A 27,622-nucleotide genomic window follows, 5' to 3' on the forward strand; every position below is an offset into this window, starting at 1 on the left:
AAAAAAGTAGCTGATGCACATTCGCACACAGAATCGTGCTTCAAGTAGTGCATGTGGTTCCAGAACTCGCACGGTAGTCCAACCGTGTCCTAGCATAAAAGAAATGTTCGCGATTTACCGGTTTATGCCGATCTAATATCGAAGAAAGGAAGGAAGGAAAGAAAGAAAGAAAGAAAGAAAGAAAGAAAGAAAGAAAGAAAGAAAGAAAGAAAGAAAGAAAGAAAGAAAGAAAGAAAGAAAGAAAGAAAGAAAGAAAGAAAGAAAGAAAGAAAGAAAGAAAGATAAAATTTATTCATGTCAAGTAGACAAGGGAAGGAAAATGAGGGGCTCGTTTTACATACCTACTCCGCTATAACGTCTTTTATCTCAGTTTCTACTCTGCTGCTTTTCTCAGTAAGATTGTAATTTGCGCCATTAGAAAGTGCACACGACCTCTGCAGTCGGCATAATATCAATAGCAGTCGCCATCTCTTGCCTAAATAGAGAAGTACTGAACACTGTACTTACCCTCAATAGATGGCAGCACAGATTCTAACCGAGTGTTTGTTTCGTACGTTGAACGGCCAGGGCTTCATACTAGCGGTAACTGATTAGTTTGGAAGGTAACATTGAGACTGCTGAAGTCAGGCACCTTTGAAAACATAGGTATTAAATTACTGCAACAGTTCTATGAGACTTTCGCACCTTGCTGCAATCCAACTCGCTGCTTCTACGCAGCAGCTGGCCGCATTACGTCACTGTCATAAGAGCCAGTTGCAAGATTCCTGAGACTGATAAAAAAAAAAAAAAAAAAGAAAGACGACGGCCTTGGCGATTGGTGACGCTCTGAAGAGCAATGCACTCGCGACAAAAAGTGAAGCGTTGCCTCGACAAAACACGGCAAGAAGGCCGCGAAGGAGCAATGGAGTTAGCGCGCGAAACTGTCAAGCGCCTTGGCTACCTCGTCTATGTCGTTAGCCCAAATGAAACGTCTTTTGAGAAACACGAAGATGTTCCGGACTACATTGTGCAGGTAAGCGTCAAAACATCGTTTTCCGTTCGTCTTAGCAGTAAGCGATCGTGGTGAAAAACCGGCATCAACGCTTGAAAGGCAGCACGCATGGGCCTTTGGCCGTAACATTTTCTTGCAGTTAGCTGTATATATTGGTCAAGTAGCGGTTTCGACAGGCTCCGTTGTCGAGAATGATCTAAGAACTCAGCTGTACCGAGCATTTTGCGCAGTGCAAAAAAAAAAAAAAACAGTGATCAGTAAGTTAATTTAGTTGCCACAGCACGACACAATCTAAAAGTAAGCATAATCAAGGATATATTATTTGTGCAGACTGCGGGATCTGTTTAGAGAACATTAAAGGGACACTGAGGAGAGCACTATTAATATATTTTTTATAGCAAAATCCGATAGTTCGGCATGTCATGGCTTTGTTGCCACTTGGCCGGCAGCGAAAATGCATTTATTTCTAAGAAATTTGGATTCGAAGTTGAAAAGGTTTTTCCCGCCACTGTGATTCAAACTTGGGATTCGGCTATGACGACAGAGGACTAAGTGACGTGAAACATGACGTGATGCAGACTCCGTGATTTCTGGCTGCCAGCAGTGCGGCCTAGCAGCAGCCGAAAAGAAAGCTACCGCCGGCAGCACGTTGAAGGCATCTATCGGCTATTGCGGCCGTCGCTACAGTCGCTTCGCTTACGTTTGCACCGGCGTTTTGCGAGCGTTACGATGGATCTCGTTCTCGAAGTCGTCAACGAAGTTCTCGCAAATAGACACCTTTAGCATACCGTGTACCTTGATACCGCTAGCGGAATACCGGGAGCCCGCCTAACGCCGGCGAGCAGGCGCTGATTGGTCCCGATGCTTCAGGCGAGCGCGTAGCTGCCCGGCACGTGGCGCCATCTGGCGACGTCAAAGAGATTTGCGCATGCATTGGCTGCGCCTCAGTGATTTGTGCTTCTCGTGTCCTAGCGTTGCTAGAACCATTGGTTCCAGCAACACTGTTTTGTTATATGACGTCATGACGCTTGTACTTGCGAGTTTGGCCTGTGGCGGCGATACCTGTATTTTGGTTCTTGCTCTTTTCTACGTTACAAGAGCTTTGTTGTCAGTATGAGTGGCGTTTTTGTAATCAGGAGCTGGTATTCTGTCGATACAAGCCAACTTCAATTTCTCCTCAGTGTCCCTTTAAACATGCTCTGATAGCCTGAAATTGTACCAAGGAGGACGCGGTCAGCCTTTTTGGAGCTCTGGGTTTCAGTATACTGAAGGCAGTGTTTATACATCAGCAGCAGATATGAGCAAGAATAGACTAGAGCACTTGTGACGCAAAATGAAATGGAAAACTTGATCGAAACTGGCACAGAAATCAAAATATTATAGCTGACAACACTGGAAAAAATTTGCATTCAATCAAAGAAATAGTGACGAGGAGGTACTAGTAACAAAAAGTAGGAAGTGAAGAACATGAAGACGTAACTTTCTGAGGAGAGTCCTGCTAGCCACTGCTCTGATTCAAAGGAAATATCAATAAAACTGTCCATCCAGGGTCTCATTGAGTAACGGCCATTAAGCGTCGTCGCACCAGCTCCGAGTGGCAACGTTGACTTGCAAGGGATGGCCATGTGAAATCTTGAAAAGACATGCGGATATCCCTAGGACGCGGGGAAAAGTCCCGCAGACATCCCTCACATATCGTTTTGGCCACACTTTCTGCATCCAAGGGAGGTCCATAGGAAGTCCCTGAGGTTGGTTTGTTGGTTTATTGGGGTTTAATGTCCCAAAACAACTCAGGCTCATATGGGGGACGCCGTAGTGAAGGGCTCCGGAAATTTCGTCCACCTGGGGTTCTTTAACGTGCACTGACATCGCACAGCACACGTACCACTAGAATTTCGCCTTCATCGAAATTCGGCCGCCGCGGCCGGGATCCAACCCGCGTCTTTCGGGCCAGCAGCCGAGCGCCGTAACCACTGAGCCACCGCGGCGGGTAGTCCCTGAGGATTCTCATAGGCCGTAACATGGACATATTGCGTATGTTGGTCAAATAATGGTAAATTTCATTGCATATTTTTACAAACCCAAGAGAAAAGCTTGCTCGGCACATGTGAAAAATAGGCGCAAAGTCTCAATTACATTTCCTCCGATTTAGACGTGAAGAAAGAAGACTACAGCTGATTACACTGGTGTACAATGGAACCTCGTTATAACCAAAAGGTTTATAGCGAAATAATGGATATAATGAAGGAATGACGATTCCACGTGGAACCTCGGTTAACGCGTGCTGTAATGAAGCTACGATTATTGAATTGAATTGAACTGAATTTTATTTCGGATTATCAAAAATACTGGAGCCCGGAGCTAAAGGCATATAAATTCTGCCTGACGGGACCCCAGACCCCAAACAAAAAAATATATATATAAGTACAAATATAAGTTTACAGCAGCAACACTGTGGGGCAATGTTTAAAAAGAAACATCAACACAAAACAGGAAATGAATGCATCCACTGAAGCATGAGGCACGCATTGCATGAAACACTACACAGCTGACAAGGCTTTAAACATAACGTATCGAGCAAATAGGGAATAAGAAAACCGCGTTAAATACAAACTGTTGAAAGAAAGTAAAGTTTAATAACATTTTTATATGAACGAGCAATTTTGAAATCTTGAGACAAGGTGTAAATGAATGGGAGTTTATTAATTAAGACCGAAACAGCGTACGAGGGAATCTGCATACCGTAATTAGTTCTAATTCGAGGAGTGACGTACCGTGTATATCTGAGGGAGTGTGGGTCATGTTTAATGAATGTTGTATTGAAAGAATTCAGATTCAGTTTTATTTCTTTGTAAACATACAAACATACATTCGAACTTTTTTCACGAAATCGGATGCGTCCCAAATGGCTAAAAGTTTTGCTTACGAAGAAACGTATCGGCTTTGGAGTTTGCCGACACATCAGTACCAATTTCTTCACTCAATCGACCCACATCTTAGATCAAGACTCTCACCCAGAATTCCTCGGCAACTGGAAACACTTTATCAAAGACTTCGTCTGAATGCTGCATATACAAACCGCTTGCGATACCGTTTTGGACAAACGAACAGTCCGCATTGTGACAATTGTGCCTCAATAGAAACTGTGAAACATATCCTACTTGTGTGCCCTGCGTATGCTAACGAGCGTGCGTACTATGAACATTGCATGCAGAAGCTCTGCCCAGTGCCCCTAACAATGGACAAAGTTTTAGGTCCCTTAGCCTGCTTCAGGCAACAGAGACTTGCAATGAACTTTCTTTTTACATATTTAAAAGACATTGGACATCTAGATAAGCTCTAAATTCACTTGCACGTTACCTTCATGCATTCTTCATGCAGTGAACTTCGTCAGCCCATTTGTCGGACTATGCGCTCCATCACTCCATAGGTTACATCAATACTCGCCATTGCATCCTTAGTACCCATTTCATGGCCGCATTTTATCTTCGTTTTTTTTTCTTTTACCTCTTCCACGCTGCTCTCCTTCTGTCTTTTTCTCCCAAATTTCCCTTCCTACGCAGAGTAGCATGCCAGCGATTTTTAAACGCCGGCTAAATTCTCTGCATTTCATTAAAGAGTCTCTCTCTCTCTCTTTGTAAACATACACAGCAGTTTGGAATAAAATAATGTCTTCTAAACGAAGTATTTTGGATTTCAGAAAATAAGGCAATGTGTGGTCTTGTGCTCCTAAACAATACATGCCTCGATTCGCCTTTTTTTACAGTGAACAAGGAGGTCAGATTTTCTTTTGAGGTGGTACACCAAACTAGCAAACAATACTTTCGTCGATATTCTATTAGAGAATGATACAGCATTGTTTTAAGCCAGACGGGTAAAAGATTTCTATAGTTTATGATGCCTAGGGACCTTGAAAGACTTGTTTTTAAGTTTGCTATGTGTGCATTCCAGCATAGGTGCTTATGGAAAATGACGCCCAGAAATTTTTGTGACTCTTTTCTTTCTAAGGAATAGCCTGCAAAGCTAAAGCTGAAAATATGCTGAATTGGTTTGTTTCGCGCGTGAAACAATACATACTTACTTTTTAGCACATTTAGCTACAAAGTAATCGAACGAAGTAATCGCCGGGCCTCGTCAGCTTCGTTAAAGCGAGTTTCAACTGTAGCTGCTTGGCCCACTGCTGACAGTTTTAGGGGTAAAATCTGCATAGCATCGCACGCTGTCACGGCGAACATGTTCAGCAACAAGCGTATGCGAAACACAGATCAGGGTACAGAAACGCTGGAAACGAGGAGTCACCTAGCACCAACATATTCGGCATACATCGACAGAACGAAGAATTCCAGCCAGTTTATATACTCCAAAACTAAGACCCTCCTTTTGGAGCCAGTGCCTCTTGCACGTTGATTATTTCATTCAATTATGAATCTGTGATGGCGCAAACAAGGAATGAAAATGAGCGAACCACGTTGCGGATTTCTATCACAAAAAAAAATTGCTATCTTTGTTACAAGCATCATGCAAACGTAATCAGACGTGATTCAAGTAAATGTTGGTAATATCACCCGAACGGGATATCCACCGGATAACGTCGTTGAGTTAGGTTTAGGGAGTTTAACGTCCCAAAGCGACTCAAGCTATGGGGATGCCGTTGTGGAAGTCTCGGGATAATTTCGACCTCCTGGGGTTCTTTACCGTACACTGACATCGCACAGTACACGGGCCTCTAGCATTTCGCCTCCACCGAAATTCGACCGCCGCCCCCGCGATCGAAGCCGCATCTTTCTGATCAGCAGCCGAGCGCCATAACCACTGAGCCACCACGGCGGCCCGGCCTGTTAAAGGTGTTAGGGTTATAATCGATGCGGCGTGTGGTGACGCGAGACTGCTCACAATTATATGCAGTGACTCAAGACTGATTGAGTGGGGTGCATGGAAACGCTTGGGGCTGCCTTGAGTAGTTCCTGCACATAACTCGCAGGCAACCCGGAAATAGCGGGAAATGAGGCGGTATTAGAGATGATCGAGGTGGCTCCTGGATTGTCCTAACAAGCAGGCCTGAAACCTGCTAGCGTTTAGTTTCATTCATGCACCGCTGAGCTCGAACTATACAACGCGTTCGCGCAACGCGTGAGCACGTATGGGAGGCCACTTCTCTCCAGCTCCGCAAGCATCGTGGTGTGGATCGAGGACGTGTTTAGATTGTCCGACCAAAAATAATTAACCGCCTAAATTGTTCAAGGTTATCCTTTCGGATTAGTTGCAAAGTTTCTGTTACGCGAGGTAAAAAAGGAGAAGTATGAAATGTGCGGTTTTTCTATTTTCAGGACACATTGCGGTTACATTGCAAACAATGTAACTAATTCAACGACAGCACGGAAGACGAGGTTACTGCACGGCCGAAAGAGGCGACATATCAGCTTCACAGTCATGGTTGATTATAGCGAGGGCAACTGCAGGAAAACATTCTTTTTGTTGTTTTGCCGAACAGGAAAATACTTCTGTTCACCCTGTGTTCGTTCCGAAGGATGACGGCACCTGCTTAAGAACATATCGACCAACTAAGCGTGTCCTACATACATTAGTACTGTATGGTTACCGGGAACGTATAATCCCATGCATGGTCTCGCGTACTATCTCCACATTCTAACGGGGTGGCGAGGAGCCAGCAGTCGCCCTCCTCGCATTAGTGCTAACAATGTCTGTGACGTGCGTCTTATCTTTTCTACTGCTGTCATTTTTGATCTGTGTTCAACCTCTCCTATATGCACGCGAAAGTAAAAAAATTCAGGGGGCCACTTTTCTGACCTAAAGTGCGGTGAGCCGCCGCGGTGGCTCAGCGGTTATGGTGCTCGGCTGCTGACCCAAAAGACGCGGGTTCGATCCCGGCCGCGGCGGCTGGAATTTCTTTGGAGGAGAAAATCTAGAGGCCCGTGTACTGTGCGATGTCAGTGCACGTTAAAGAACCCCAGGTGGTCGCAATTTCCGGAGCCCTCCACTACGGCGTCTCTCATAGCCTTAGTCGCTTTGGGACGTTAAACCCCACAAACCAAACCAAACCTAAAGTGCGGGGAGGCGAAAGCCTTTAGCGCGGTGTTGCGGCTTGTGTCACTGATGTGTGGTTAAGATGGTGATTAAGTACACAGTTATTTGTGAATCTTAAATGCTGGAGACACTGGAGGGCGGTTTGGAGACCGTCTGATTGGACGCCTTTGTGCAAATACTCTCCAGCGTAAGGAGAACTACATATGCGTTGGCAGGAGGTACCATAACCATTGACACGCTCAGCTGTGGTACAGAAGGATGGTGGTTCGAATCCCACCGTGCGCAAAGATTTTTTTTTTTCTGGTCTGACTAGAAAAAGAGTGACACCTCTCCTGACAACCTTCTGTCGACAACTATGAGGCATTGAGGGCTGTCGCCTTAATAATGCCCCAGTTGTTGCCAGTGGACGGGCCCGTGCTCTTTCCTCAGTGCTACTACCATTACCACTGTCACTGCTAACACTACCACTAACGCTGCCACTAATTCTACGACTGCTACCGCTAAAAGGCGTGTTACCCGTGACACTTAAGTGACATGAGCGTTGTGTCTCTTAGACGTCACACTACTACCTACCTACTACTGCTATTATTACGACTACTGGCTCACTACTTAGCTGCTTTAGTACTGCTACTTCTGAGAAAAACGTTACTTTTTTGGAAGGACTTCTCGTGATTTGTGCTGCCTGGACATGGACGTCTTCGTGCGTCACGACCATTAAGTCACCTTGCACACACGCACTCTGGGACCTTCTTGCACACCTGTGAGCATACAAGTGGCGATAATGGCCTGTCGAGCATGACTGAGAAACTTTTCCTTTGTCACCTCCGCAGCTTTTCTCCAACCAGCCCACTACCAAACGTTCCCAAACGTTTCTCCCTTGCGTGTTATTTGCAGGCTGTGCCCCTCTTCGCAGCGTTCCTGGTGATTGAGCTCATCTTCAATCTTGTGCAGAAGAACAGTGACCGCTTCCAGCTCGACGATGGCCTCACCTCCATAGGACAGGGAATTATTCAGGAACTGTCTCGGTGAGCGGTCAGCGCTTGTAGGAAGTTGTGCCTTTTAGTGCGGACAGAGGTGAAACTATAGATAGTTGTCTCCAAAGCGTGCCTTACTTCCCTGTGAACCATATGTGATACCAGCACTCTGAACGAGTCTCGCGCCTATTGGCCTTGTACCATGCATGTGAGGCGTGGTTATGAAGAACCTTTCAACCGTACCTGCAGATACGGGCAAACGTGTAATGATATTGCTCAGGATATAAGCTACGTATGCAGATTTCTTATGTCATGTCAATCTTGTATCTTGTTAAAACGCGGCGATATTCACTGCTGAAATCGTCAAGAGGTTTGTGATGATACACTTACCACCTTGAAGCTGTAGGATTTAATGATGTTACCTCTCACTGTTGCTGTTCTTGTCAATAGGGTCACCTTGTTGATTTTCTTTTTTGTTATGCGTTACGAATACTCTAAACGAGGATCTTCGTTCCATACAGATTTTTTCTTCTTTATTTCAAGCGTGAGCCGTTTAGCACGCAATATTATTAGTCTTCATGCCACTTGGATAATGTGACTGTTTTCGCTTAATGAGCGACAAAAGCAGGCAACAACTGAAACAGCCTGAATCTCTTTCATGCAGCCTGCTCACAGAAGGCACCCTCCTTGGCGGCTACATTTACGTATACAACAACTTCAGGATTGCGACGCTCCCGTGGAATTCCACAGCAACGTGGCTATTCGCAATGCTGGCCATCGACTTCGCCTACTACTGGGTGCATCGCTGGAGTCACGGCAAGCACATCATATTTCTGCTTCCAGCTGCATGTGCCCGCTCTTAAAGAGCACGTGACCAGAAGGGAAACTCGTCGCTAATCGATACTGCAAAGGCCAAACATTGTGCAGTTTTTTTACTCCTCTTCCCTTCCGTCTCCCTTTTTTCCCCTCTCCCGTTCATCTTTAAGGCTTCTTAATAGACGTTCGCTTTCAACTGTAACTCCTTCTGTATGGCATCGGGAACAGCTGATACAATAGCGATTCCAAGGCATTTCTATCCATCCATAGAGGTTTCATTTTTTTTAAAATTAAGGGGAAAGAAGATAAAAAGCACGCTGCACTCTAAACAGGAAGGAGTAGAAAGAGAGTAAGCTGTCCTTTAGTGCACTCCCTTCTATAAAATGGAGTAATTTTGGAGTGTTTGGGGAGTAAGAGAGTATATAAAAGGGCGAGTAATATTTTCCCAATGAACCCCGTCCGTGCGAGAGCACAAACCTGGAATGAAGATCCGCTAGTGAAATGCAAAGTCCAGAAAGGGTTCCTTGCCTGCTTTACAAGCTGTCGCCTTCTAGGATGTCAACGAAGAAGGAATTAATTGTAGATTTTACGTTATTGCAGTAATATTGTCACGTTGTAGTGACGGCAGTCCAGCGGTCAGGAATACACCAATCAGTCTTGGAAACGAATCTCTTTATTTGGGCTGACTTGCGCCCGCAAAAGAACTGAATCACTCGGCGGCGGCGTAAGCAACAAACGTGCTCGTCAGTCGTCGAACTACGAATGCCCGCTGCTCGCGACATTGTTCAATTTAAAGCCGGCAAGAAAATTCGAGATAACAGGTCGAGATCATATAGAGTAATCTGGAAGCACGTAGATGCAGCTCGGCATGGCTGTGATCAATCGAGATTAGTCCGGTCGCTTCTCGCGTCACGAACACAAATGATAACACCCCTTTCCTGCGGCCTTGCGCGAACGAACGGACACTACAATGATACGTGGCAATATTATGGGCTGAACTTGAAAATAAATTATTATAAAAACAAAGCTCGAGTCAGCGCCGTATACATTAAATCATTAATCATATGCAGTTTGATCAATAGACTTGAGCAGTGGAGTTAAATAAATCCATAATTCAATTTACTTCAATAAATGTCAATTCAATAAATGTCATCATCATCGTCAGCCTGACTACGCCCACTGCAGGGCGAATGTCTCTCCCATGTCTCTCCAATTAACCCTGTCCTTAGCCAGTTGAGGCCACCGTATCCCCGTAAACACCTTAATCTCATCTGCCCGCCTAACTGCTGCCGCCCCTGCTACGCTTGCCTTCTCTTAAAATCCAGTCCGTTACACTTAAGGACCAGCGGTTATCTTGCCTTCGCATTACATTCCCTGCCCAAGCCCATTTCTTGCTCTTGATTTCGGCTAGGATGTCATTAACCCGCGTTTGTTCCCTCACCCACTCCGCCCTCTTCCGATCTCTTAGCGTTACACCTATCATTTTCTTTTCCATAGCTCGCTGCATTGTTCTTAACTTAAGCTGAACCCTCTTTGTTAGCCTCCGCGTTTCTGCCCCATAGGTGAGTACCGGTAGGATACAGCTGTTGTATACTTTTCTCTTGAGGGGCATTGGTAAACTGCCATTCATGATCCGGGAGAACCTGCCATATGCGCTCCACCCAATTCTTATTCTTCTAGTTATTTCCCTCTCATGATCCGGATCAGCGGTCACTACCTGCCCTAAACAGACATATTCTGTTACTACTTCCAGCACCTCGCCACCAATTGTGAACTGCTGTTCTCTTGCTAGACTGTTGAATATTACTTTGGTTTTCTGCATGCTAATTTTTAGCTCCACTGTTCTGCTCTGCCTGTCCAACTCATTGATTATGATTTGCAGTTCATGTCCTGAGTTACTTAGCAAGGCAATGTCATCAGCGAATCGCAGATTACGTAGGTATTCTCCATTAACTCTTATCCCCAACTGTTCCCATTTCAGACCCCGGAATACTTCCTATAAACAGGCGGTGAATATCATAGACGAAATCGTGTCTCCCTGCCTCACACCTTTCCTTATTGGAATTTTTTTGCTGACTTTATGGAGAACTATGGTAGCTGTGCAATCGTTTCAAATATCATCCAATATTTTCACGTAACACTCTTCTGCACCCTGATTCCGCAGTGCCTGCATGACTGCTGATGTTTCTACTGAGTCGAATGCTTTCTCGTAATCAATCAACGTTATATACAGAGGCTGATTATATTCTGCGCATTTCTGTATCACCTGATTGACAGCGTGAATATCGTCTATTGTCGAGTATCCTTTACGAAAGCCTGCCTGATCAGCTGGTTGAGTGAAGTCTAAGGTTGTCCTCACTCTATTGCGATTACCTTAGTAAATACCTTGTAGGCAACAGACAATAAGCTGATCGGTCTGTAATTCTTCAAGTCCCTGACGTGTCCTTTCTTAAGAATTATTATAATGTTAGCGTTTTTCCAAGCCCTATACGCTAGAGGTCATAAGGTATTGCGTATACAGGGTGGCTAGTTTTTCAAGCACAATCTCTCCTCCATCCCTCAACAAATCTGCTGTTATCTGATCCTCACCAGCTGCTTGCCCCCCCTTGAATTGTTTCTAAGGCCATCTTTACTTCCTCCCTCATTACCGGCAGGATGTCCATATTGTGTGCTCTACTGCCTCTCTCAGTAACATTCTGATTACAATCGCTGCTGTATAGATTTGTATAGAACTCCATCTAAAAACGGCGCACAGACAACCAATCGATACCAACTAGCCCAACTTTCTGCTTTACTGAACGTGTATAGAACTCTTCGGCTACTTTAGCTATCTTTTCCATATTGCTAATGACATTGCCCTCTTTGTCTGTTATCATATACAGCTGGTTTTTACCTACGCCTAGTTGTCTCTTCACTGCTTTCAGGCTGCCTCTGCTCTTTAGAGCATTCTCCATTTTCTCCATGTTAAACTTCCTGGTTTCAGCTACCTTCCGCTTATTTATTAACTTCGACAGCTCTACTAGTTCTATTCTGTCTGTGGAGTTAGACGTTCATGCTTTGGCTTTTCTGAATCATATATTTAGATTTCTGAGATAGCTTCCCGGTATCCTGTCGAACCATCCTACCGCGTGCGTACTTCTACGGCGCACTCCGTAATGATAGCTAATAAATGTAGTTTGAGATAACTGCTACATTTCTGCGTCTTTTATGCAACTCCTAATTTATGCGCAAATCGAGTTACGACGCCTTCGACCGTGTCCTTTTTTCGTCCGTTCGATCGCACGATGAATGTTATACAGACGGCCCTAACGACTCTTATGATCTGCGCTTCATCATAACAGCACAGTTGATCGGGTAGTTAGAAAGTAAGGACATATTGGGACAAAAACGGAAAGAACGACTGGATTATAAAAAGTCGCGTGTTTTCTCTTTGCTTACGTTGCCATTGATTTTTCCTTGATCTCTTTCGAGTCCAGAGATCAACCTGGCATGGTCGGGTCACCAGGTACACCACAGCTCTGAGTTTTACAACCTGACAACCGCCTTTCGCCAGTCGGTTCTGCAGGCCTACTACGAACCAGTAAGTCAACCCCTTACGTCAAAGAGAGCAAAAAGCTGATATTGACGCGCAGGAAATTGCTTACCAAGTTGCGCAACTTGTTCCATTGTGATTCAATCCGAAGCCGTCCGCGTAGCGCCCAGAAAATGCGGGCGCGAAAATATATTACATTTATTTGTCCTTGAATAGCGCGAATTAAGCCACGTCTTATAATTTTTTCAGATAATGGCCATTATCACTCCTTATTTCAAGTTCAGTAGAGTGGAGAGCTGGGCGAGTCTGTACAAGATTGTAGAAAGAAAACATGCGCAAAGGACGGAGACACAGAACAGGAAGACAGGACGATGCTAGTCTATCGACTGCTTTTATTTCAGTAACGTTCATATTTATACACTTCAGTCTGCGTCCTTTGCGCTGGTTTGGTTTTTTTCTACAATTACTTCTAGTTGGTTTTTAAGTTATTCCACGAGTTCTGGGCGTTGCAAAGAGTATCCGTTGTAGGTTTTTGTTTATTTCAAATATTAAATGGGTTGGGTCCTTGTGCGGATATAATTTTATTTCTGCACCGACCTTTTGCAGCTGCTCTACCTGCCCCTAGCGTTTGTGGTGTCACCGAGCATGTACCTGGTGCATAGGCAGTTCAACCGTCTCTACCAGGTTCTCATACACACCGAAGCCATCCAGACAATGGGACCATTCGAGTTGGTGCTCAACACACCCAGCCACCATCGTGTTCACCATGGTATTATATTACCGCGCGCTATAGCCTTGCACATGTGCGGCAAATCGGCCTGTTCAACTGAAGCGTGCTTGTTTTTTATATATCCTTTTTCCCTGATTCAGAGCACTGATATATTCAAAGATTTTTTTGCAAATTTCAAGTCTTGTACGTGTGCAATATTGTCGATTAGAAATTTTTCACTCTCACTCACTCTCACTCGCTCATTCACTCATTCACTCGTTGACTCGTTCACTCACTCACTCGCTCTCACTCACTCACACTCCCACCCCCTTCGCACTCACTCACTCACTCACTCACTCGTTCACTCACTCGCTCTCACTCAGTCACACTCCAACCCCCCTCCCCATCACTCACTTACTCACTCACTCACTCACTCACTCAATCACTCACTCACTCACTCACTCATACTCAGTCATTTACTCACTGCAAGCATAAACATAAATACATCGTCGTGGAGGGCTGCCGGTCAATTTCTGCTACCTGGTGTTATTTAAAGTGCACTGAAATATCTCTGCAGGAGTGTTCTTGCATTTTGCACCCATCAAAATGATGCCAAAGTGGTTCGGCGGCCAATATTTCAACTCCTGCTCAGCAACTGATAGACACAGCCATTGAACCATCGAGCCGAGTGATCACAGGGCTAAATGTTAAATTTCGGTGGGTGGCCAAAATGTGAAGTGCCTGAATACTTGGGCGTCACGCACACGAAGATCCACATAGCATGGCTACCCAAGCTGAATCTACTGCGGGACAAAAGCCTTTACCAATAACGTCCAGTTAATCCTGATGTGTACGTGCTGCAGCCTTGTTATTTCAGAAAACTTCCAAAGATTCTAACAAAGTCTGACTTTTGCTCGGCCAGATTACTTTTCTTTTTTACTCGATCGCCGTCTAATCTGACACGCTACTAGATCGACGGTTTTCAAACGCATTGCATGCCATGTTCATCTCAGCTAACTATCCTCGATCGTAATTGCTCTCTAGTCCACACTTTTCTTTTTATCTCCAATTTTCACGTTTATCATTTTTCTTTCCATGGCTCTCTGCAGTGCTGTTAGCTTGATTTCAATTTTTTTGTTATCCACCAAGCTACACACATTCGAAACTGTCAGGCACCCGATCGGCCTCTTCACTCGAATGTACGACAGCTAGTGGAGCTTCTTCAAACGGCAGCGGATGTGCATTTACGCGTTCTGTGCATTTACGCGTTCGCTGTAGCGCAGCTAGCCTATGCAGGCTCGAATCTATCGCACCGAAACAAGGGTTCTCGATGCGATAAAAAGTATGGCTGCTGAGCGTTGTATATCGCTCGGTATTATTTTATGCGAAGCACACTACTTTAGCTACCACTTCAGCCCTTCACCGTGGTTATGCGCCTCCAAATCACGTGATACATGACGTCACACCACGTGACGCGATGACGTCACGACAGAAGAGAAACGGGGGCCCACCTCGCGCTGTCGCTGTGGTTGTGCGCCTCCAAATCACGTGACACGATGATGCCACACCACGTGACACGATGACGTCACGGTAGTGGAGAAACGGGGGCCCACCTCGCGCCGTCGCTGTGGTTGTGCGCCTCCAAATTACGCGACACAACGATGTTTCGCATTCTCCAGGCTTAACCAAGTTAAGCCTCAGCCATTTTTATCTTTGGTTCCCTTTCTTTTAATGATACCGATATCTTGATAGCAGACACTCAGGCGCAAGCGGCGTCGGTGTCGTCGTAGTAAGTTGCTGTGGAAAACTCTCGTACCTGGGAGCAGGGCTTGCGAAAGCTATATATGATCATGTCACGTGTGTGTGTGTGTGTGGCATATCCTCTAATTGTTTGGTTTGTTTTATGGGGTTTAACGTCCCAAAGCAACTCAGGCTATGAGAAACGCCGTTGTGAAGGACACCAGAAATTTCGACCACCGGGGGTTCTTTAACGTGCTCTGACATCGCACAGAACACGGGCCTGCTGTAGAATTTCGCTTCCATGGAAATTCAACCGCCGCGGCCGGGATCGAACCCGCGTTTTCGGGTGTGCAGCCGAGCACCATAAGCATTGAGCCACCGCGGCGGACATGTGATTTAATGCGAAATCATTGAGCACATGCGAGGGAAAAAGTGTGTCGGTCGTAATATTCGTCCATTCGATGGAGGGAAGAGACTTCACCAAACCGTACGTGACGTCACCATACCGGTAGGGAAATTACTTCCGGTAAAGGTATCAACAGCTTTTAATGTTGTAGTATTGCGAACACAAGAGGTAATTAGGTGTTCCTTTAGTTTCTTTATGTCACGTGTCTTAGTCTCGCGTGTCTGTGCACTGTGTGTTTTTGTGGTCACATGTGTACATTTGTCTCTGTGTCATGTGCCTGTGGGTCATGGTTCAATACTTGCAAATATGGTTGCCTCTTCAGTTAAATCCGCTTTTCAATCGTCGGAATTATTCAAATACGTGAAAACGCGCTAGAATCGGAATGCAGGTCGTTTGCCATTTCTGCACTATCCATGTGAACTCATGAAAACAAAGGCAGCGTATGCTTATCCGTCTGGCCGCCGTGAAGAAAAGTGCGTGTTCGCTGACTGTTTCGTAAAGGGACGTAGAAAATGCGACATTTCTCTTTTCTGTGTTTACGCGGTATTGTTGGCACTTGATGTAACGATTTTCGAAGCTGCGCTGCATCCTCTCATCCTCGTTGTCTGTGCTGCCAGAACAGGCGCCACAAGTGCCGTGCTTACCGAGGCGGTTCGGTAGCACAGCCTTTGGAGGCTGAGAGTCTGAGCAAAAGAATATATTTCGATTAGATTTCCGTTTGCACTTAGAACTGAGTTATTTGTGGGCGTAGAGTGGATGTCAGGAAGGAACTCCTGGCGCACTTCTCAGCTGTATTACATCACTGCCATGCCTGTGCCTTGCGGAAAGAGAAGTGTTTTCAGGAAAGGTTGACTTAACTACAACTTTGACAAATTCTTGGATCTATTCTGTTATTCCTGAATGAACATTGTTTTCTGCTATGCTTTTAACTCTACACAATCAGAATTCCTTCAGTATTTCTAGCAATTAAAATACTCAGTTCACTTCCTGGCAGGTCGCAAATGGCAGCTATTTCAAATTCAGCCCAGCCGTATTGCAAACCCTGTCTCAAACTTCCACGCTCATCTTCTTTCTTGAAATGCGTTGCCTCCAATGTTCAAATGTGGGACACATAAAGTTTAATTTGCAGTCAGTGAAATCGGCTTAGAGAAAGCTTAGCGTTCTGGCAGTCAAGTACGGTTCTTGTTTAAATCAACACTGGGGTCACGATTTGAATATTCCTTAAAGTGCTACGATAATTTCCATTGCTGAAGTCTTGCGGAACACTCGGCGGTACACTTGCGGATTACTTACATAGCTCCTATTTCACTCGATGTTTTCTTTCTTTAATTTTCAGGAAGAGATCGGTACTGCATAGATAAAAACTACGGCGGCACACTGATCATCTGGGATCGCCTTTTCGGCACCTTCGCGGCTGAACAGAGCAGGCCTGCTTATGGGCTAACGCATTCCGTGAACACCTTCGATCCCTGGACCCTGCAGGTGCGCTGGGCCTGCCTTCTTTTCCATTTTGCTTTTTTTATGCGTGTAGATATATGTTATGTTCGTTTCAACTCTTCAGGTGTCCGCGATTTCTGCAGTATTAGTGCACAGTAGGTAGGGTCTTCGTTTTCCGGGGAAACCCAGGTTCTCCAGATTTCTGCGCCATGGCCAAGTTCTATAAAATGAAATCAAACTCCGTTTCTCCGAAAACCTATAGCTACCTTTCTGAACGTAAACTGCCTCTGATAGCAGCTGAACTGAGGTACAGTGTGGAAATTAGCTGCTACTTTCAGCTGTATTTCATAAACGCCTCCACGGTTAAGTATTCGTGATATCTCATGTCGCTTAACTCTGCTGTATAGCTGCTATCACTCAAGTGAAGGCATGACTTAAGAGCGTTATCGAATCGCACCTATTTCCAGTCAGCGCCAAAATCAACAGAAAGAGATAATGTGGTCAATGGACAAAAAGTCTCTAAACAGTTTTTTTGACACCGTCCATTGATTTAACATCCAGAACTTAGTAAGCACGTAATCAAAATTGTGTCAGGCGCTACTCCTTGCAGGACAACACTGCACTAAACGTTTTGAGTACACAGGTGACAGCTCTAACGCTGAAAGGTTTCCGCATTTAACGTACATGGAGAGGCCCAGTAAGCCAAGGCCCGATACTGCTGTGGTATGAATGCTAGAAGTGGGTGAGGGAACAAACGCGGATTGATGTCATCCTAGTCGAAAGCAACAGGAAGCAATGAGCTTGGGCAAGGCATGTAACGCGGAGGCAAGATAACCGCTGGTCCTTAAGGGTAACGGAGTGGATTTTAAGAGAAGGCAAGCGTAGCCGGGAGTCTCAGAAAGTTAGGTGGGCGAATGAGATTAATGGTGAATTCCAATGGCAGATCGGGATCAAGTTTTTCTGCTCGGTTTGGATCAGTCGTATTCCAATGGTAAAATGGGAGCGCGAGTTGTATGTTCCAATGGCAGATCGGGATCAGGCGTAAATCCCGGATCGCTCCGTGGAGCAGCGATTCTTGATCTGCCGAAATCGGCGGATTTGACCGGAACCTCGCGTGACGTTTTCTTTTCCGCCGCGTCTGCTTCCTGTCGCGACCGGCAGCAGCCGCTTCGTTCCTGTCGTCGCTACGTGGTGAGCCGTGCGAGCCGGGACAGACGGACACTTTCCAGTCAACAGTGGACGGCAATGATCTTGCTTCGAGCCGTGCGGCACTAATTTTGCTTCATGGAAGTGACAGTTCCGACTCGGGCACTGAAAGCTCAGAGTCCAGCAGTGAAGATTCGTCTGAAACGGACAGCGAGTGTGAAGCTGCCGGCCTGTATATGCCTGCCGCCGGCGTCAGAAAAATGCGCTAATATTCTTTGTTCGCGTTCATAACAAGCCCTGGAGTAGAGGAATGTAAAAAATGAATCATTTTTGAGGATCGTTGGCATATACCGAGCTGCTGGTAGAAGTGATAACTGCGATACAAGCAAATTTCTTCCTGATGCCCAGTGCGGCTGGCCTGCTGTCTGCTAGCTCCGCTGTTGGAAGCGTCGCAGAAATCGATCATGTCTTTATTTTATTATGAGACGAGGAACACAGTAAAACGGTGACGCGAGTAGCACCTTTACTACAGCGCTGGCCAATTCCGAAGCGCCCTCAGCTGCGGCATCGATGAAAAACAGTTAGGCTTAGCGACGACTACGGCAGCCAGGGAGAAACGTTGGCCGGGGGGCAGCGCAGTTCGTCGCTCGGCGTGTCCGCGGGCGGCGTCGTTGCCGAAAGCTCGACTGTCTCGCTGATTGGTTCAGCGGATTGCGTCTCGCAGTCGCAAGGCTGGAAAATCGAGCAGCGGGCAACTTGCCTGCGCGTCGTCCGCCACTTCTTTCGTGAACGGTAGGGACAGGCTCACCGGCTCTCCGAAGACCGCGGCCGCATACTCGCGTGTTCACGGAGTGAACCATCCTGCACATACGCTTTGGTTTTACATTACGGCCTTCGTACTACCTCCTTTTTGTTTCGCCGAGACGGCGTCTGTCAACGCGGAGATCGCGCCTCTCGCAACTCCTGTCCATGCTCCTGTCGCACTCGAACACGAAGCTAGCAGGGCGTCCGCTCCGGCGGCGCGCCTAGTTTCCGCGGTCGCCGCTGCGGCGCTGGCGTCGCGCTCCCGAGGGTGCACTGGCATTCCAACCGCAAACTGGGAGGTGGCAAATCTACGCGCTCCGACGCGATCCGTACGCGATCCGACGGAGCGGTCTCGACCTGCCATTGGAATTCAGCATAAGAAGTTTGCGGGGATACGGTGACGGCAGCTGGCGCAGGACAGGGTTAATTGGAGAGACATGGGAGAGGCCTTTGCCCGGCAGTGGGCGTAGTCAGGATGATGATGATGATGATGATGTTGAATGTACCACCGGAAACAAAAGTCTCCAGGACGCGTGAGCCGTTATTATACGGGAAGATGAGGCCACCCGTTGTGGAGGTGATAGCTGGGAACGCGTACTTTAATAAGCTGGAGGGAAATGATATGGTCGCCTCAGAACATAGCTCATATGCGCCACCATCGCTTTTTGCGCGTCCTGGAGACTTCTGTCCTCCACAGTACGTGATAATAGAACCAGGTAAAAGTTACTGAAAAAGACGAAAAACGATATAATGCCAGCAAAAGTGCCCTTCCTGTAACCTCGTTTTTGCAGCATTGTCTGACATTAAGGTATTTCATTTGAGATGAAAAAAAAATGATTGATTGTTCAAATTACCGCAAATAAAAACGCATTGTGGAACTGTTTCGGAAATAACATGATATGTACTCGATTTTGTACCCAACAAATAGCACCTGATTTGGCAACTCAGAATTCTGAAATACCTGAAGCTTGAAAACGAAACTTCCAATTCTCATACGGCAGAGCTTAACGGGATTAGCGCTACGATTAGTGAGTTCATGTGCTTGCCATTTGGCAGACGACATTGTAAGTGCTGCACCGTTACAAGAGTATACGATCACCTTCGCTTCGTCATCGTTCCTGGGGGAGGAGGTTGCAGTCCACTGGTGGCAACAAGACAGTGGATGAATCACTAAGTTAAAATCACATTGCGTACAAGACTCTATGCTCGCGCAGCCTATGTCATAAAGTCCAACTCGGCTGCTTCGTTGCTTAAACCGGCACGCATATCATTTTTTCTACAAGGAACGAAACAGTTAGTTGACTTAAGCGTGTATTACGGTGTACATAACGTCTATGCTCAAGAATGTGTTATTATTCTGCTGCCTACTTGTGTTTCCTTCAATTAATTCGAGGCATTTACATCTAATAAACTTGGACGCCTCTCCGCGCTATATTTCAGCTACCAATTGTAAAAATATACCCAAGAACTCCCAAGTGGTCTTTATGATCATGTACGGAGCTCTTAAACATTTCTTGATTCTTATTTTCAACGTTAACATTGCTGTCTTGATAAATACTTTTGGTTTTCAGATGCACCACTTCCTAAATGTCTGCAAGCAGGTCATCAGTATCGAAGGCCTTGGCAACAAGCTCTCCACCTTATTCAAGGGCCCCGGATGGCAACCCGGGACACCAAGATTAGGCGATCCGAACGATATTCCTGACGTGAGTTGACAAAATTAACGACTGTGCATTTGCACTGTGTTTTAAACTGCACTGTTTTTGTTTTCTAACGGTTACTTCATGCGCAGAAACGGCGTAAGACTAGCGAAGGGAAACTCTCCTGTCTGGAAATGCAGCAGCATTCGATTAGGCAATCTAGCTATATTGAATAAACTGTGTTGAGTGATGTTTGATTTTGACAGTGCATATTGCATTGAAAATATCTCGTAAAAAAATCGCCACTTGAAGGGTAGGCTAGCTGAGCGCTCTGCGTCGTTGGCGCAGATTTCCGCCGATAACGTAGTTGTATTGCTGAGGTGCTCAATGGGCCATGAAAATAGTAGTCCTTTTTCCTCTTGCCTCGCTAACCTGAGGTTTGTTAACGTTGTATGTGTGTGTGTGGGGGGACGGACAAAAATCTGCGGACAAAGAGAGATGAAAACGTAGTAGTTAAATTCATTCCTGCATCAGAAAAGAAAGTGGGCGGAGCTGTCAACTTTTACCAAACAGGCCATTATCACGGCCAAGGTGAAAAAGTGAGAGAAAGAGATCGAATAGGCTCGCGCTGCAGCCACCTGCGCCGAAGCGACGGCTATGGCAGCGGCATAAGCCCTGTGTCCCCTTTCCAGTGACTCGTCCACCTCAACACCAGAGTGCGCCTTAATCGCGGAGTCACCGCAACGGGCGCGCCGTTCTGGGGTCGGGGCTCAACTTAGCAACAACAAAATATCTTTGCAGAAAAAAGTATTTTCGCATCTTTGAGGCATGAATCCGTTCTATACCGGTGTTGACCAAATGTTTAGGGGAATCCCCCAAGGTGAAGTAGATTTGTAATAAGGTCGTAAGGTTGTAATAAGATTTGTAATACCGGTCCCTTCCTTCAAGTGCTTATTTTACATTAAAATTTAAAACCGACGCCGGCATCGAGACACCCTAGCAGGCAAGAGCGAATGTGCGGGGATCAGATCAGGAGGCGCACGTGGAAAGTACGAAGTGGAGGCCATGAATGTATTCTTGCGTTAATAACATTGTGCGCCTTAGGCCAAAAAAAAAAAACTAAATAAATAGACCGAAGGGTCTCGGAGGTGCTGAGTGGAGACACATGTTGGTATTGGCCTCATTGATAAGAATGCAGTACGATGGTGCATTCGGCGCTAGCTTTTATGGCTTGCGAGGGAACGATTGAAAAAAGTTTTCTCAACAATTTTCGTTTGTCGTCATGCAGGTGCGCAGACCCGTGGAAACCTACGCGCCAAAGACGTCGCTCTTGGTCAAGTTTTACGTGACGTTGCATTTTGGATTTATCGTCATCGGGTACGTGAAGCTCAAGCACTGGAGGCCGGTAGGTTGATAAATTAGCATATGCGTGTTTATTCAAATCACACTAGTAATGCAACGATCTGTACGCAAGCAATAGCTGCTTTTTCCTCGGTTTTAATATTACCATGATATTACTCGTAATAATTTGGTTGATCATAGCAGAAATGAAGTATAGCTCATTTCTTACATGGGTACGAACAACACATAAAACTTGAAAGCGATAGGAAATTACGGTTCGTACAGCTTGCTGACGTGCGATTCTTCTACAGCCTGCGTTGGACAGCGTTGCTGATAAACATGTGGAGTGGTATGAAGGCATGCGTAAAGTTGATTATCAAGCCGAGACGCGCACTACAAGTATACCTGTGTTTAACAATTATTTTTTTTTCAACAGATGTCAAAACATCTTTTTTTTTGGTCCTATCCGCCTAAGACATGGCTATGTCCTTACAAGAATAATATTTGAATATAAACTCTCTGAGACTGAGTTAAGCTCCACAGGATGCAAGATACAGCGTTAAATACCAAATACATATATTAACTACATTATGCTGGTGTACTTGGCTTTTGCGGCACTTAATCGGGTTTCGCGGTAAATTTAAGGTTGACACTACAATACGATTCTCACCTTTTCGATTTCGTAGATGATCACCACGGGCACGCTGCTTTGCGGCATTACTTACATATTCTTCTCTTGTGCTGTGATGGGCGCTTTTCTGGACAAGCGGTGAGTTTTGGAAACTTAACGGCTTGAGATTTGTTCTACCTGTTGGTAACGCACTTTTGAAGGATTTCTTTATCACCGCGCGAAAGGAAGGTGGGCGTGAAAGAACAAATTGGTGTTGTAGGGGAGGGCTCCAGAATAATTCCAACCACATGGGGATAAAGTCCACTGACATTGCACAGCACACGGACGTCTTTTGAATTTCGACTCCATCAAAACGCGCCCTCCGTGGCCGGGTTCGAACCAAGCTAATCAGGCTCAATGGCCGAGCGCCGTAATCACTGAGCAACCGCGGAGGGTTGCGCAGTGGACAAGGGTGAGAAAAAATGCATTCAGAGAGGGGAAGGGAAAGTTTCTTTAAAATGTTTTTCGAATAATCTAGAAGAAAAAAAAAGAGCGACTGACTTCTGTCAAAACGTTTCCGGAGAGTATGGTATCAAGTCAGCCATAACTTGTATTCACGGCGCCGCCGGCTGGCTGTCCCAATTTTGCGGCTTGAGAGCTCCGATTTTTTTTTATGCTAAAACTGCGCGCGCATGAGCATGGCTGCAGTTACTGCTGTACGCACCAAGCTACATTGAATGCTGTCAAACATGCTGTTTTCGCCGTTTGGAACACTGTTCGGAGGAATGCCAACTCTTCGCTAGTGTACTGCCAATGTGGTACCGTCACCGGTGTTTCTTGGGTAGCCCGAATTCTTTTTGCCAACGCTCCGCCACTGTGGAGCCCAGAACTTAGCCCTCGTATTTCCTGAGTGAGGCATACGAGGTCTGTTAGAAAAGTATCCGACCTTTGGCCGTAGGAAAAAAACTTGCATAACTGGAGCGTTTCAAACCTAGTCACTTTCAAAGTAGTCTACTTGGGACTACACACATTTATCCTAGCGGTGCTGCCATTTTGGGAAGTATTCCGAAAAGGCCCCTTTCGGAATGGAGTTTAGCTCAGCTGTCGTTGCAGCCACAATGTTCTTCCTTGTCTGAAATCGCGCTCCTTTCAATGGCCTTTTGATTTTGGGAACCAGCCAGAAACCGCAGGGGCCATATCAGGAGAGTAAGGAGTCTGTTGAACTACAGGAGTCTGGTTTTTCGCCAAAAAAGTCTGAATCAAGTGCGAGGCATGTGCAGGAGCATTGTCGTGATGGATGCGCCACTTTCCTGTTGACCTCAACTCCGGGTTCTTGCGCCGCACAGCATCCCGTAGGCAACAAAGGACATCCCTGCAGCACTCTTTGGTCATTGTTTGACCCTGTGGAGTGCGTACTCGTGGTCTGCCACACACAGGGTGTCAAAGAAAGCAGTCAGCATCACTTTCACATTGCTGCGCACTTGGCGGGCCTTCTGAAGTCTTGGTGACGTGGAATGCTTCTACTGTGACGACTGGGATCTGGTTTCCGGGTCGTACCTCGTCACCAGTTATTATGATGTTGATGAAGTCGGGGTCACTGTTTGCGGAAACCAGCATGTCCTGTGAGACTTCATTCAAAACGAAGCTGCTTTTGCTCCACCGTGAGCAGCTTCGGCACGAATTTCGCCGCAACTCTCTCCATGGCCAAATTTTCGGTGATAATGGAATGTGCGGAGAAATTGCTCATGTCCACCTCTTCCTCAATTTCTCGGATAGTCACGCGACGGTCCCGCATCACCACAGCGTTCAGTTCGGCAATGACCTGGTCATCTCGGCATGTTGATGGCCGATTGGAGCGTGGCTCGCTCTCCACCGATGTGCGGCCATCTTTAAATCAATTGTACCACTGCTTAATCTGTGTGCTGTTCATAGCATCGTCACCGAAAGCCGTCTGAATATTTCGAATGGTTTCCAATTGGCTGTCGCCCAGTTTATGGCAAAATTTGATGCAGTAGCGCTGCTCCTGCCACTCCGCCATTTTCCTTGCAATAAAAAACCGACGAGAGCACTGCGCACCACCTCACTCAAAGCTGCGTCCCAGCGACTGACGCTATCAGCAGGCGGGAAAAAATTCGTGCATGCGCACGAAGGTTCAAGGTCACGTGATGCAAGCGCGCTTGTTTCATATCCGTCAGGTGTTCGCAAAAAAAAAATAAAGTCGGATACTTTTCTAACAGACCTCGTATGTTGGCTGAACGTGGTAACTGTAGCTCTCTGCCCTTAAACAGCCGTCGTGGCTCCCGGCTGGTGCTGCGCAGGCAGCCTGTAAACTTCGGTTGCCTGCTCTTCAGTCTTGTGTAGCCCGTAAAATTTGCCCGCATGTATGAGCGGCCTCCTTGCACACGTGGCAACATGCCCACTCAGGTACTATACGGCCAGCCCAGCCCTACTAAAACGCTCCGTACGAGTCGCTCCTATGGAATTATGGGAATATAGAGTCCATATGATGGGGAAATATATATGAACATCCGTACGTTTTTTGCACGGAGTCCATAAACTTTTCATAAAATTTCCGTTTAACTTCCATAAAGTGTGCATGACGTCATACGGCTTCCGTAAGTAACCATACGCGCATTCTATGTCGTCCATATACCGACTGTATGCACTCCATACTGACTCCATATAAACCATATGGATATATATATAGAATTATGGGACTTGCCTTTAGGAAACTTTCAGTTGGGACGTGTCTTCTGCCCCCGCTTCTCTTGCACGAGGCATGAGAGTTTCTTTGGCGCAAGCGCCAGCCCCCACTGCTCACATCAGGCCTACACGCATTCCCCACTTTGTGATACTGGTAGAGCAGTAGTAGTAAAAACATTTATTGCGGTAATGAATAACTAGGACATAGGTGGGAGGGGGGGGGGGGAGCTAGAGAGCGTCGGTGGTCTGTCTTCCTTAGTCCAGGATCCTGTTGATCTCCGCCCCCGCCTTGACCCTCGTCACCAGTATGAGCTGTGTGATCGGGTCGGAGTCGGTCAGGATGGCCTCGCACTGCTCTAGCCCTGAGCTATTAATATTGGTATTAAAAGGCTCTTTTCTTTCGCAGCTCCAGCTGACGTGGCAGGTCGTGACGTAGCCTCCACACCACACGCACTCTTTCATGCATCCATTCGGCTACATTTTATGATGCATGACATACATGCGTGGGCATGTGTCTGTTTGCTGTCGTCTGCGAGCTGCCCTGCTCTCTACTGAGGTTGTCCGCTGGAGTCGCGTACTATTTACGCGCTATACAACAACGCCTTCGTTGCCTAACCCCTTAATATTCCGGTGGGCTGAAGGGTTCGACCGGAAGTCTGGCCGGCTGCCGCCTTAAACTTTAAGTACAACGTAATCGAACATTAGCAGTATCATCTGGGCAGCTCAAGTGCTTTTCTCGTACACGCTTTTCTTTTTGTGCTGTTTAAACTTCTACCGTGCATAGCACCTGATCTTTCGCGACTTTTTGTCTTGCAGGAGCCATGCCTTTGAACTGGAAGCCCTCAGGTGTGCGTTGATGTTTTTCGTCGACGCCCGTGTGTTACATCTTTCGGCTTTGGCTGACACAGCTCTCTCCACGGCGTTCCTGAACATCGTCAGGGCAACTTTCGCGGCTTCCTTTTTGGGTTGCGTCGCCGCCAGCGTCTGGGAAATGGCTATGGTGGCAAGAAAGGCGAAATTGGTTTGAAAATAGTGTCCGCGTATATAAGCACACAGTCAACGAAAATGCCGATGGTTTGACATCTATTCCGGGTTCATCATTTCCATGCAGGTGTAGTATAGGGCTTCGTTCAGAAATTTTGCCAGGATTTATTTTTAAAGACGAGCAAACATTTTTTTTCCAGTCTTTCATTGATTCCTTGGCCTACGCACGGACAAGTGGCAAAATAGGAACGTTTATTTTTTCCTAATCGCATTTAGTTGAGATTACAGCGACAGATATAAATAAAAAATAAGGAGTGCCTTTCAACGAAGACGGAGAAGCGACGTCTGCTGCTTGTTGCATGCTGACCATTTGGTCCCCTCTAAAGAAGGAACCGCGTTGGACATAAGCTGTTTGATCTTTAGACCCGAATGTCCAGGGAGGAAGGGCCGGAGGCAGCAATTTCGGTAAATGAGAAGTAGTAGGGAGCTCCAGAACATTCACAGCTTGGCCGAAACCAGAGGTATACTGTGGCTTACATAGACACAGTGTACGAAGTACTTGTTCCCTTGGAGTACATGCTGGAGATGGGTACGCATATAGTTTCTTGGGAGGGGATGGCATCTCCCGGTAGGCATCCTGCTTCCGCTACTGCTCCCGAGGAAGAAAATACATTTGGAAGACCAAGATAGATCTGCGAGCAGTTGTTCGTAGCTGCTTCCAAGGTCCTCTTACAAGTCGATAATCTAGGAAGCACTGGTAAACAATGTCGTAATGTTCCGTCAACATATGCTTTTTCAAGCAGAACCATTAAGCGGCAACTGCTACCCCGTCGCCTTGCCACCATGTGCGTGAAAATTTCTGATGCTCTCATGGAGTTTTTTTTTTTTTTTCAAGGTGTCCAAGAGATTTTTCTGCCCATCACAACCCTAAGGAGTCGCGGAGACAGTACGTAAGGTAGCACCCGTCCACCTAGGAAGAGCGGATATCTGGTCATTGTTTACCTTGTAAAAGCAATGACAACACTATTTTCTGGCGAGGGACGAAGACCTCCGGGAGCCAAATGCGTTGAGATGCTCAGTAACGCTTTTTGAAGACGTTGCTGGGTTAATATAGCGCGAGAGCGATGCGCTCCAGATACAGATATTATCTACATAAATCACGATGCGTACTCTTTGCGGCAGGTTCCTAGTTATTTGTATCAGGGTAACTTTGAATAGGAGAGGGCTGAGCACAGCTGCTTGTGGTGCCCCCTTCTCCCCTGCGTCAAACAACGTTGGACCATTTGGAGTCCTACTAATTTGCCGCTCTTTTAAGTAGTTTTCAATCCGCTTGTAGAGCTTCCCTCCGACGCCAAGACTGCCCGAGGCTGCGAGAACAGTATGGTGACACAAAGAGTCAAAAGGGACCTTGGGGTCAAGGAAAACTGCTCTCAGTATGCGTCTAGCATGAACGTCCTCTTCAAGTGACGAAACACGGGCAGCTGGACCATTGAGTCAGCGCAGCAGAACTAAGCTCTATCGATATTTCGATGGCCTTCGATAGTCGTGGCGGCGTCTACTCTAATGATATTTTATGTAATCTTCTTGGGGCGTATATAAAACATCACTGGAGTGCATTTAGGCCTTTCCTTGAATAAAAAGTTGCACGGGTTGCTTGTAAAAATCGGTACTGCGAGGAATTCGACGTCTTGCAGGGTCGGCACAGTGCTCGCATTAATGGCGTAAAAATTAGCTGATGCACATT

At 46.3% G+C, this 27,622-nt stretch overlaps 1 protein-coding gene across 1 annotated transcript; it reads left to right on the plus strand.

Moving 5' to 3' along the window:
• Positions 1-868: 868 nt before the first annotated feature.
• LOC149340971 (alkylglycerol monooxygenase-like) lies at positions 869-27,541 on the plus strand. The gene is made up of 10 exons (XM_089549910.1): positions 869-1,012; positions 7,931-8,061; positions 8,675-8,826; positions 12,303-12,406; positions 12,965-13,127; positions 16,550-16,695; positions 20,172-20,306; positions 21,529-21,645; positions 22,268-22,350; positions 25,711-27,541. Exons 1-10 carry the CDS (start codon positions 902-904, stop codon positions 25,919-25,921), a joined length of 1,353 nt encoding a protein of 450 aa, XP_089406036.1. The 5' UTR covers positions 869-901; the 3' UTR covers positions 25,922-27,541.
• Positions 27,542-27,622: the final 81 nt, after the last annotated feature.

This window comes from Amblyomma mixtum, chromosome 6 (assembly GCF_055824585.1).
Source record: "Amblyomma mixtum isolate Tamu chromosome 6, ASM5582458v1, whole genome shotgun sequence".
NCBI classification, from domain to species: domain Eukaryota; kingdom Metazoa; phylum Arthropoda; class Arachnida; order Ixodida; family Ixodidae; genus Amblyomma; species Amblyomma mixtum.